Consider the following 13,207-nt stretch of genomic DNA (forward strand, 5'->3'; position numbering starts at 1 on the left):
GCGATAATTTGCCAAAGGCCATCTTAATGCCCTGAGAACCCCCAGCTTATAGAGGCACCTAGGTCAGGGCTTCTCAAACTCTAAGCACATCCGAATCACCTGGAGGTCTCTGTAAGACACAGGGTCTGGAGGGGGTCTGAGATTCTGCCTCTCTGCAGACCCCCAACCCCATCACCATCTGCTGGTTTGTGAGTCACACTTGCACTACCCAGGACCTCAAGCATCCACAGAGCTGATTCTGTCCAGATTAAAACCCAAATCTGGCTTTGGGTTCCTTCTGGGAAGGAAAGAAATTAATGAGTGTAAGCCCTTGAAAATGTCACATTTGAATGGAAAAAAAAAAATCCCTTGTTAATGAGATGTCCTCAAAAGAGAACTTCATTAACACTCTCTAGTACTGGCAGGGACACGATGAGCAGAGGGTGGGCTTTGGGAAATACTAATTCAATCATCCGGAACGCAGGTCCGCCTCTGTTCTCAACCAGTGGCACTGGGGCACTGACATTATGAAAGGATTTCTTCTTCAACCCAACATGCCTTTTATTCAAAGAGAGGAAGATTGAAAGGAGGTCCAGTATTCACGGATTTGTGGGGCAACAAGCCTCATTCTTCATGGGGAACTAATAAATAAGGCCACTTGTATTCCACAAAATTATTTAAAATACTTCCTCCTTGGCATCCTTCCCCCGCCCCACCCCATTTCCTCTCTCTTTGTTCTTCACTGAGATAATTTTAACATCTTCAAGGACAGTAGCTTATTAGAAAATAGTATCTTTAAATGTTAATAGATAACATCTAAGTAATGAAAACATTCACATCTCTTGTTCTGCAGTTACCTGAGACCCTATTTCAGTCCTGAGATTCTTGGAGCACATGATTATGCAGAAGGTTTCTAACTCTCTTTGAGTTTAATGCTTAGTGTGTATCTGACACTATTTCTATATATTTGTATATATTATGTAACTTGGTGCAGTGTGTTGGTGGTGAGTTATTTTTTTCTTTGTTGCAATTTAACAAACGTTTACACTGGCTGTAATGGTACCAATAGATAACTAGCCTTAAACATTGGCAGATTCGTGCAAACTGGGTGGGAGTATGTCCCCATTACCTGCATTCCCTGCTAGCCAGTTATTTCTTAAAGTATAGACTTTGATTAAAAATCTTTCTGAGGCTAGTACTTTTTAAAATGCAACTCAGTTATGCTTATTTTATAAAACTCCATCTGTAGAAACTGAATATAAGATTTGATTACAATAGAAAGTAAGAGCATGCTAAAATAACTAAGTATAACAAGTTGTGAATTCTTGAAATTCTGAATTCATGGAAAACTTGAAAGGTTACTACTTTCAGGTTCTCAAAGTACTTTTACCTGTATTTAACAAGTATGACCCAAAGAGTCTAAATGAGTTTTTATCAATAAATAGATTTTAAAACTTGATAATCAATTTTTATATGAGTAGCTATAAACAGTTGAGAGTACTTGGAAATTACTTTCCTCTTAAGATATTAAATAGTTTCTTGGTGAAGTCACTATTAATTTACTTGGCAATTTCTTTCTTTCTGGATAATGCAAAGCTAAACAGTCTATTCTTTGTCTTAAATATGAATTGGAAATTAGCAAATTATTTATTATATCTTGTTGTTGTCAAAAGAATAGGCCAGGTAAACTTTTAAATCTCATATCGATTTCAGATTCTTGCATCAAAGCTAATTGCCAGGGTTTTTTTTTTTAATTGGAGTATAGATAGTTTTATTTTAAACTATCTAATTTTTATAGAAACTTAGTTCTTTAACTGGGGAGCAGAGAGGGGGTGGATATGGTATAAGGAAAAAGGAGACAAATGTATTCGCATAGGCAGAATCAAACCACAGAGATATATTTGCACAGGCAGGATCAAACCACAGAAATATATTCGCATAGGCAGGGTCAAACCACAGAAATATATTCGCATAGGCAGGGTCAAACCACAGACATATATTCACATAGGCAGGATCAAACCACAGAAATACATTCACATGGGCAGGATCAAACCACAGAAATACATTCACATAGGCAGAATCAAACCACAGTATTAAATCTTACCTATGGGTGGACGAATGTACAATTCCTTACTATATGGTTCTACAATTTCTTTATGAGTAGAGGGATAGGTGGTGAGTGTCTCTAAAACCTCTGCATCTACCAGTCTTTTCTGAGGATGCTCCAGTCTCCACTGGATCAGCCACCAAAATGTCCCAACCATGGACCTATCAGAGGAGGAACCACCACCTCAACTTCCTGAAATTTCTTCCAGAGGACTTCCAGAGTTCCCCACCATGTTTTCCTCTTCAGCCATTCAGTTGATTTCCTTTCACAAAAAATCCCTTCCTCTTGTGTTCACATACAATTTTTTAGTCCGCTTCTCCCATGTATATTTTCACTTTTATCCACTTACCACAGAAAATAGCTCTCTCCTTCACTGACTCTTTCCAACTCTCACAAGTTCTCAGGAGATTGGCTTATGAATTGGAAACCATCGGATTTCCTCTGAAACATTTTCTAGGCCACCCACTTTAAGGAACCAATGCCCCCAACTCTAAAACCTTTGAAATTCCCCAGATATCCTCCGCAGAATCTCCACAAGGCTTCACTCTAATTAAGTCTATCAGCATTTAATGTAATGTACTTAACACAACCATTTTTTTCCTATTTTTAAAAATTACTCACATAGCAACTGCCCTGGCTTTATTTTTTATTGCAAATACTTAGTTGTATGCATCAAAGCCATACTGTGGATAAAGTAGATTTTCTTGTGGGCTGGCCCGAGAACTGAATCACCATTTAAAACATCATTTCTAAAGACGAAGGTATTCTGAGTGCCAAACATTCAAGGCTGAAAACCTTCTGAAATACAACCCACCTATAAATTAAGTATGCCTTCCAAATGCACTCTCCTCACTCAGCCTCCAAGTGCAAGTAGGCCTGACCAGGTTCAGCTCTAACAGGAAGTGTACTGTTTGGTTATCCCATGAGTTACCCGAATGTCCACAAGGTTTGAAGAGGAGACACTGACCACGTTGGAAAGCCACCACCATGTCCGTGTTCTCCTAAGACCTGTGACTGTCTTAGGAGAAAGTGGGCACAAGATCTCACCCACATCCCACTCATTTGTTACCCAAGTACAGAGCATCGACAACTAAATAGGGTTGCGGGCAGGGAGGACACATTCAGAAGGGCGTGAGGTTTTTATCTGTAAGTGCTTGCCTCATGTTAGCCTGCGCGGGGACCCACTCAGCCTGCTTTCTGACACTGTTCAAACGTCTGAGCGTGGGGGTAGAAAGAAGCCCGGGGAGATGATGGGCTTCAGGAAAAGCTTGACTGAGGTGCACAGACACTTGCGGAGTGCAGCTCAAGCAAGCATGAGGGGTGGCACTTGGGAGTGTCACTGTCACCCCAGCTTTCACTCCCAACTCCAATGAAAAGGCTGTGGTCTCTGGTTTTCTGTTCCTCCCATGATAGTTCCACTTCATTTCTCTGTCTTCTACAAGCCTGGGGGCAGAAGCAGGTGGCCGTGAAGTTTCTACTTCCAGACTCCATGGTCTAGGGCAGGGACAGAGGGTTTGGAGGCGGCCATTTCCCCACATCCTACCATCTGAAATATTCTGAAACCTTCAACTGTCTGCAGCACTCCAACCAATCCATTAAATCTAATTCGTTCCAGATCCTTCTTGGAATAAAATTTTAGAATTGGGTAAAGTATTTCTCAACTATTCTAAAGGCAGTAAAATAATGATTTCAAACTACCAATTTTCTTATTTTGGTGGACTCTATCCTAGGGTTGGGAGAGTCCTTCAAACAGGCTACAATCTCTCAATAAGATGAAGTTGAAAAAGTAAACACGATTAAGGAAGCAAATTTGCATAGAGAGTAAAGAATTTTTTTAATTGGCAAGATTTTGTCAGGAACGGCCAAGTACGAGATGCTGGGACACAGAGCTACGGATCGTAAGACTGTGCCCAGAGAGCAAAACAAACAAGGTGGTCAAATCCAACCTGCGTTAAGATCACAGTAGAATGTTCTGGGGCTGAGTTCAAGAAGGGAGAATCCTGAGGTAAAAATGATCTCATGGGGACTGGACTAGGACAACTGATAGCAAGAGAGAAAGCCAAGGTAGAAAGAACTGTCTTTGGAGCCGCGGAAAGCAGGAAGTTACCACTGAGAACTGATCTCTCGAACAAGATCGCTCCCACAGGAAGTCCAAATTACAACCAGAGAGTGCAGACATGGAAAGCAGAAACACAGAAACTGTTCATCAGGGATTACAGCCCTGCAAATTGCTTTTTTAAATCAGACAGTGGCTTGGCAAACTTGCACAGTTTTGTCTTATCCTTAAGAGAATTTTCTTCCTTCATAACTGCCTCCATGTGCTACTGCTTCTTGTTAATTCAGAGTGCAGGACACTTGGTACTTCGTAGGTTCTGTCTCTCTTTCCCTCTCTCTCCCTCACCCTTCCCTCCCCCTCCCTCTCTCCCCTCCTTCTCTCCCCCCTTCCCTCCCCCCTCCCCTCCCTCTCTCCCCTCCCTCTCTCCCCCTCTCTCTCCCCTCCCTCTCTCCCCCGCCCTTCCCTCCCCCTCTCTCTCTCCCCCGCCCTTCCCTCCCCCTCTCTCTCTCCCCTCCCTCTCTCCTCTCTCTCTCCTGCTCTCTCTGATAGAGGAATTTCATTCACCTGTTACTTATAACACCACCTGTAGTAGTGTTACTTATCACATGGCCAATTTTCAGCCACCAAAGACAATATACTTCGAGGTCTATTTCTCTTTGCCTTATCTTCTCTTTAAGATGGTCTTCAAGTTCTCATGTATATTTCAGAAGGTAAAAACACATGTCCAACAACTAAGCTTCAAAATCACCAAAGGAGTGAACTGATTCTTTCAGTTATGCTTTGCATGAACTGTTCAGGAGGTTAAAAAACAGCTGTGGTTTTTTTCTCTCCCAACAAATCCTGAACATTTATGTCTTAAAGAAAATGACATGGTGGACCGACCCCTTGGACTTGTCTCTGTTTCGATTTAATTACAGGCAAAGTGTCACAGGAGAGAAGGGCGCCGCCCCTTGTGGACTAGGAATATCCGAAATCCAAAGGCAAATGACAAACAAGTTGAAAACAGAGTGTGTGTTGCGTTTGTCTGGATCCACAGAGCCCTTAATCTAATGTCACCCAACTCTTCTTCCAAAGCTGCGTTTCCAACTGCATTGCACATTCCAGCCACACAGTATCCCTTTAATCTGTAAATTTCAACCTATCCTAGAGTAAGAGTTTGTGAAGATTTATGAAAATAGAAAACTCCTGTTGGGGTCAGATTCAGACTAGCCCTGGGGAGAGAGCCATATTGCTAACAATTGTTTCCTTATTGCAGAAAGAAGCAATTTTCATGTTTGTTCTAAAGAAGATACATGAGTGTTTACCATCAGCTTGCATAGCACTTAGCAAACATTACCCTGAACTGAAAGTCCGCCTAACATGGGCGCTAAGGGGCCAGCCTCCCTCACCCCTAAGGGTTTCAGATTAAGGAAAAACTTGACTTATGGATTCATGATCCATTGTGAAACAGGCTCTGAAAATTCATCTGGAAAATAGCCTTTAACTAACTGTTTACATTTCTTGGATAACTTCTACCTTGTTTTTTGGGTTGTATTTTGTTTTGTCCTTGGAAATAATTTCTGGAATGCCATTTGAGAAAACTGTGTTGCGAGCCATTGGAAGACTTTCTGATGATGGTGTTTAAGCACGGCATTCCTCTGTTTGTAAAACAATGTCACTAAAAGAAAGAAACACATTTTATCAACCAACCCCTGCTGTGTCATACGTTCATTCTCTAGCTCAGAGAAAGTCCTTTGTTTTACCGAGAGACCACTTAGAAATATTTGTGAGAAACGGTACACCAGGGGCCACCACAATAGGTTGTGTCATAACTTTATCTGTGCACAAGCTGCATCTGATATGAACACACAGGAAGTTGAAGAGTTTTCTTCTCTTTGGGTTATTATTTTACTACAGCTACTACTACTACTACTACTAGGCTACACCTTGGGAATAAAAAATATGCCCTAGTTCTTTCCAGCATCTCTGCTCTATAGTTTGGTTACTTACAAAGTTAACAAGTCTCCCAGTGACCTATTAAAAAAAGAAGAAATTGGACATAACAAATCTCAAAGCAAAAATTACACACACACACACACACACACACACACACACACAGAGTGTATGATGGAAAACATATAAGGGAATCTTAAAGATTTCCACAATTCTGAATTTTCTGTCTAAGCTCAAGTTTTAATCTTACGCTGTAAAGGTTTCTCTATCAGATTCTCCACCACTGAGTATCCCTGAGCTAACTCATGGCTCACCTGCCATTGTCCTGGAATACTGCAAAGGCCATGGGGCTGACCCTCACCCCACTCCCAGGCACCTCATCACCCCAGTGCTCTGAACATCACCTCTAGCTACCTGACCTCTGAAATATTCAGTTCAGCATCGAAGACTCTAAATCAATCTCCTGCTTTTCTATTTTTCCTCACTTCCTTTCTCCACTAGCCCTTTTCTTCCTTGATATGAAAACTTTCTCTGAGTCAGTCCACCCACCCGACTCCCAAGGCTGCCTTCGGCCATGCTTTCTTTCCTGCCAAGCCTGGAATCCACGATGAGCTGGTTAAAACATTCTTGTACAAGCTCCCTTACTTCGCCTCCCTTGTCCTCTATCCTTTCCGAGTCCCTGCACCCTCCCAGATTTTGGCTTCTCTACCACTTAGCCTGCGGGCTTGCTGCAGACCGAGGGCGGCTCGTGCTCACTGGGCCGCAGCATCTGCAGACTCCCCTCTGCCATCTGATGGTCTCTCCCTCCGGCTCTCCTCAACCGGCTTCTCCAGACCTTCACTCCTCTCCCCGTACCTCCTATCCAGTCTCTTGAACATCACTACTATTAGCAGGTGACCTTAAAGCGAGACAGTCTTCAAATGACCCATTTCCCATCCCAAATCCCTCCTCACCGCCCGCCTCCCACCCACACACACACCTTCCAATCATCTCTCCCTCATTCTTAGCTCCTCTCCAGCACTTTCAGAGGAAAGTTCTCCCAGTTCCAAATTTAACTTTGCTGCATTGACTATTCCCCGTTTCCTGTATCTGCAACCTCCTCTCTACTAGCTCCTTCCTTGGAGCCTATAACGTTACTTATTTCCTCCATCTTCAAAACAAACAATAAGCAAATAACTTGCCTCTGTATCCTCTTACAAGAACGGATTTCTTTTCCCTTCCATTGTTAGCCAAGCTTGCTACCCCTACTTCCTTATTTCTCTTTTACTCTTATTATAATTTTTTTGGTTTTCATCTTAAGAGGTACTAAACGTCCATCATAGGAATATATCAGGCAAGACGTAAAAAGATAAAGAAGAAAATATTTAATTTCTAGTAATGTCACCACCCACTTACTGTTATGTTTTCTATTTATTTATGCATTATTTTTTCACTTCACCCAAAAACATTTCATTGTATATTGCCATTAATTAAGGACACTCTTTAGAAATCCATAATTCCATTATCATACCTAAAAAGTAATTAGCAAAACTTCCTTAATATCATTAAAACTCCACCACTGCCTAACAATTAGATGGCTGTTCTGAATAGTCCTATTTCTGACGCACAATGTAAATAAACAGCCATTTTAAAAAATCGTATTATGTGTGCAATTTTGTAGCCTGCCTTTTCCTCTTACTAAGATCTTATATCTTTCTAAATTACTACATAGCTCTACATCATTTTTAAAAAACTGTCCAGTAGTCTTTTGTATAAATGTCATAACTTTTAAACCAGCATCCTCTTTATGCCCTTAAAGCTTTATGCTACTATCTTTTGTCTCCCTTATAAATAGCTGCTAAGAATATTCATGTTTTATTTTGCTTTGTTTCAGTGCTTTCTTATTTGGAGGATGAAGCTGCACCTCATCTCTTAGCCGTTAGGAATTAGTTAATATGAGAATAAGATTGAGATTTAATTTCATACTTCTTCAAATAATTATCCATTTCTCTAAACCCATTCATTCTTTAGCTTCTGTGGTTCAGTTTCCACCTACACCAATCCCCTCCTCAGGAAAGGGCATCCATAACTTCTTTCTTTGTTTTTTTTTTAATTGAGATATAATTGACATATAACATTTTATTGTATTCAGATGTACAACATAATGATTCGATATTTGTATCTATTGCAAAATGATCATGGTGTCTGGTTAACATCCATCACTTTATATATTTACAAATTTTTTTCCCTTGGGATGAGAACTTTTAAGATGTACTCACTCTCTTAGCAGTTTTCAGATATACACTACACTATTGTTACTTATAGCCACCATGCTATACACTACATCCCCAGGACTTATTTACTTTATAACTGAGATTTGTACTTTTTGATCCCCTTCACCCATTTCACCCACCACTGACCCTCACCTCTCACAACCACCAATCTATTCTCTGATAAGTTTGTTTCATGATTTTTTTTGCTGTTGTTTTCTTAGATTTCACTTGTAAGTAAGATCATAAGGTCTTTCTGTGTCTTATTTCACTGAACATATTGCCCTCAAGGTCCATCCGTGTTGTCACAAATGGCAGGACTTCCTTCTTTTTTATGGCTGAATAATTCTGCATTGTATATCGTTGTATATGTTTAGCACAATTTCTTTGTCCATTCATCCACTGGTGGACACTTAGGTTGCTTCCAGGTTTGGCTATTGGAAACAGTGTTGCACTGAACATGAGTGCAGATAGTTTTCCCAGTTAGTGTTTTTGTTTTCTTCGGGTAACTATCCAGGAGTGGAGTTGCTGGATCATATGTCCATACTTAAGACTTAAGTGACAAATTCAGTGAATCCTTTTAGTCCTAACCTTTCTTTATTCCTCGGCAGGATTTAACATTCTCAGTCACTTATTTTTCATGTATTTTTCTTTTCTGCTACATTTTTTTGGTCAAGCAAGTCCCTGAAGCCAGCCCAGGCTTAAGGGGGGATTAGACCCTAACCTGTCCATGGGAGGAATAGCAAAGAATCTAGCCCATTAGTCACTATTTCTGCAACTTTCCTTTCCTGAGGCTGCTGCAGAATCACTTTCCCGGGGTGTCTCCTACATCTGATTTCCCCCTGTGACTTTTTCCGGCTGGGTCTCCTTCCTCTTTTTTTTTTTTTCTGATATTTGTTGGATGTTATATATGACTCTATGCTTCTCACTTGACATTTTCTCATGGGGCAACTCAGACCAGTTGGCAGACAGTGACTGTACGGCTTGACAGGTGCTGATGGAGAGCACAGCCATCATCTGGAACATCAGACAGGCCTCAGGGAGTCAGCCTGGTGCAGGGCAGGAGTGGAGCGTCGTTCTGCTCGCTGGGAAGCAGGATGCCCGGGCCTCTTGATGAAGGGGGAGGCTGGTGCAGCAGACGGAGGTCAGCATATAGGGGGCTGTGTCATACCAAGAAGCCTGGACTCTATCTTTCTGTTTATCCAGTAGATTTTTCTAGGTTCTTAGGACATGATGAGCCCTATCATTTCAGCTGCGGTGTAGGCATATCTTTTTTCATTCCACGGAGACGAGCATACTAGGATTCTTCCTGTGACTACAAAAAAAAGACTGGGTAAAAGAAGATGTGCTGTCAGGGACAGGTAGTGGGGAGCAAAAAATTAGGTTTCATATTCAGTCGGTCTAAAATAAAGAATTTTAATGGGATACTAGGTGTGATTTACTGGAATTCTCAAAATATTTATTCGGTGATCAGATAGGGCCAGCATGGAGCCTGAGATAACATCGTAAGTTCTGGAACACTTGCAAAACAAACTCAGGGCTGAAAACAAGCTCCATCATGGCACACTGCTCACGTGGTGTGCTAGGGAAGAGTCATGTTCATTGCAACACAGTTCTCTCCTGAGGGGGCACTACTTAACAGCTACAGGGTTTGGGGCCCAGACACGCCCAAGTCCTTGACCACATCTGGCTGTTTCCCCACCACCAGCACCTCACTTTTCTGCCACCTCAGGATGCATCTCACCACACAGAATGTTCCTCGGTTCCCTGATCGACAATGAGAGCAAAGTAATGGGAAAATGACAGCTCACGCTTAGAAAGTCACTTCCACCCTCTCTGCCCTTACGGGGAAATCACTTCTGCTTAAAATCTTATGCTTATAAAGATAAACTTTCCAGGAGTGCATTCCCCGGGCTTCAGGGATTCCTATAAGTGGAGAATGGAAAGGCTTGTTTGCCGCCAGTGTGGTTCCTCTTGCTGATGCGTATGCTGCTGGTCAATGAGAACGGGTCTGAATTCTCAGGTGAATCACAGTCAAGAAAAAAAAAATTGCCTAGCACTCAAGGCAAGTGAAAAGGTGCCGAGCGCTCATGTACCTGATGTGCTGTTTCTGGTTCGCTCTTTGCAGCCCGCTGCCCCCGCCGAAGACACCCCCGAGCTGAGCGCCTTTTTGCGAAACTCCACCATCCCTCATCTGGTCAGGAAGAGAGATGTGCCTGCGCTGGAGCCTCACAGACAGAGCCCCGCCAAGGTCCTGGTGAGTTGTCTCAGTGCGCAGATTTTGGATTGGACAGAATTCCCAAATGCACGTGGTTGTAACTTCAAGTACTGCTTTTCAGTCCCCTCCCAGGCTCAGATACGCCCAAATTTTGGGCAGTACGTATTGTAGGTGTGAAAGCAACTACTTTTTTTTTTTTTTTTTTTGTAATATAACCTTTTCACTCTTCTGAACCTGCCCTGGGGGCCACAGGAGAGAAATAACAATGAAAACATAAAAGGTGACCTTTCATGCATTTCAAGAAGACAAAGATTCAGTGTCAGCCGGTCCCCAGACACTGAACTGGTGAGAGTTTGAAGTGAGCCTGGAACACTGCCCATGCAGTGGGTCCTTGGGGTGTCCATTGCTGACTCTCACAATTCTCTGCTCCAGTGGGAGAATCGAGGATGGTATTTGCAGATTTCCTGGGCCCAAAGCTGTGGGGTCTGTGGTGGATCTAGCCTGAGCTTAGTCAGCCCTTCGTGAAACTGTGGACGGCATTCATGACTCAGCTTTTTTTCCTGGCCACGCTGCGTGTCATGCACTATTTTATCTTAGTTCCTGGACCAAGTTTCAACCCCCTGCCCCCTGCAGTGGAAGTACGGAGTCTTAACCAGTGGACGGAGAGGGAAGTCCCATAACGCAGCATTTTAGATTCAGTTTTCCCACTCATTCCAATGTGAATGTTAATGCCATTGGTTGTATGTGTAAAAAAGGTTAAAATGTTGTGGTTTCTTTCAATGTATGTCTTTTTAAAAAATTTATGCCAGACCTGACATATAATGAGTGTACTGACTCAAGAATCTTTGATCAAAGTAATAAACGATAATAAAACCAACATAATCTCCCAGCGCTTCACAAGTAGAGACACATAGGGATGGGTAGGGCAAAAAGTAACCAAATATATAGAAAAACAGCAGTATAAAACAGAATTTTTCAAGTCAGGATGACAGACTGAACACATGTATTTGCCTAGTTTTCTTCCCCAGATCCCACTGAAAAGACAATAAAAATTTAATTAGTGAAAATGTATGTCTTGAACATGCTCTGACATGTATTTATTTCATCTTGACCATACAAACAGTTTCAAACACGGAAATGGCCACAAAGTGCAAGGAGCAAGTCTAACATAATCAGTTAAACTTAAATCAAGAGAGGAACATTTATTATAATATTGATAGAAGTACATGCAATTACATGGCAAAAAGCTATGGCAGTTGGCAGATATGACTCAAGTTCCTGTAAATTTTTATGGCACTGTAATATTTTTCAAAACATAAGAGTAGGGAATCTATATGCTATGCAGTTTAGGATAAATTAATAAAACTAATATTATTATTTTTTAAAAGTTTCCAGGAAGAATGACAGAACAGAAAACAATGATTTAAGTTATGAGGCTGTAAGGTACAGCATGGTTACTACAATTAATAATACCGTACTGCATATTTGAAAGTTGCTGAGAGAGTAGAGCTTAAAAGTGCTCATCACAAGAAAAAAAAATTATGTAACTATGCGTGGTGATGGGTGTTAGGTAGACTTATTGTGGTGCTCATTTCACAATATGTACAAATATTGAATCATTTCATTGTAGACCTGAAACTAATCGTGTTCTATGTCAATTATACCTCAATTCCTTTTTTTTTGAATTTTATCTTTTTTATACAGCAGGTTCTCATTAGTTATCTATTTTATACGTATTAGTGTATAAATGTCAATCCCAATTGCCCAATTCATCACACCACCCCCCACACCACCGCTTTTCCCCCTTGGTGTCCATACGTTTGTTCTCTACATCTGTGTCTCAATTTCTACCTTGCAAACCAGTTATCGGTACCATTTTTCTAGGTTCCACATGTATGCATTAATATACAAGATTTGTTTTTCTCCTTCTGACTTACCTCACTCTCTATGACAGTCTCTAGATTCATCCATGTCTCTACAAATGACCCAATTTCGTTCCTTTTTATGGCTGAGTAATATTCCATTGTATATATGTACCACATCTTCTTCATCCATTCGTCTGTTGATGGGCATTTAGGTTGCTTCCATGACCTGGCTATTGTGAATAGTGCTGCAATGAACATTGGGGTGCATGTATCTTTTTGAATTATGGTTTTCTCTGGGTATATGCCCAGTAGTGAGTAGTGAGTCAGGTGGTAATTCTATTTTTAGTTTTTTAAGGAACCTCCATACTGTTCTGCATAGTGGCTGTATCAATTTACATTCCTACCAACAGTGCAAGAGGGTTCCCTTTTCTCCACACCCTCTCCAGCATCTGTTGTTTGTAGATTTTCTGATGATGCCCATTCTCATTTGCATTTCTCTAATAATTAGTGATGCTGAGCAGCTTTTCATGTGCTTCTTGGCCATCTGTATGTCTTCTTTGGAGAAATGTCTATTTAGGTCTTCTGCCCATTTTTGGATTGGGTTGTTTGTTCTTTTAATACTGAGCTGCATGAGCTGTTTATATATTTTGGAGATTAAGCCTTTGTCCGTTGATTCATTTGCAAATATTTTCACCCATTCTGAGGGTTGTCTTTTCGTCTTGTTTGTAGTTTCCTCTGCTTTGCAAAAGCTTTTAAGTTTCATCAGGTCCCATTCGTTTATTTCTGTTTTTATTTCTATTA

At 41.2% G+C, this 13,207-nt stretch overlaps 1 protein-coding gene across 2 annotated transcripts in view; it reads left to right on the forward strand.

Moving 5' to 3' along the window:
- Positions 1–13,207, forward strand: part of ITGA8 (integrin subunit alpha 8) — a 178,849-nt gene that overhangs the window by 134,319 nt on the left and 31,323 nt on the right. The window contains exon 26 of one of the 2 annotated variants that reach the window (XM_033403460.2): positions 5,398–5,931. In XM_033403460.2, coding sequence (XP_033259351.1) covers positions 5,398–5,550 — 153 coding nt within the window. In that variant the 3' untranslated portion in view covers positions 5,551–5,931. Of the gene's footprint in view, positions 1–5,397; positions 5,932–10,451; positions 10,581–13,207 lie in introns of those variants that run through there. The other variant, XM_004278600.4, reaches the window with a different exon arrangement.

This window comes from Orcinus orca, chromosome 2 (genome assembly GCF_937001465.1).
Source record: "Orcinus orca chromosome 2, mOrcOrc1.1, whole genome shotgun sequence".
In the NCBI taxonomy this organism is placed as follows: domain Eukaryota; kingdom Metazoa; phylum Chordata; class Mammalia; order Artiodactyla; family Delphinidae; genus Orcinus; species Orcinus orca.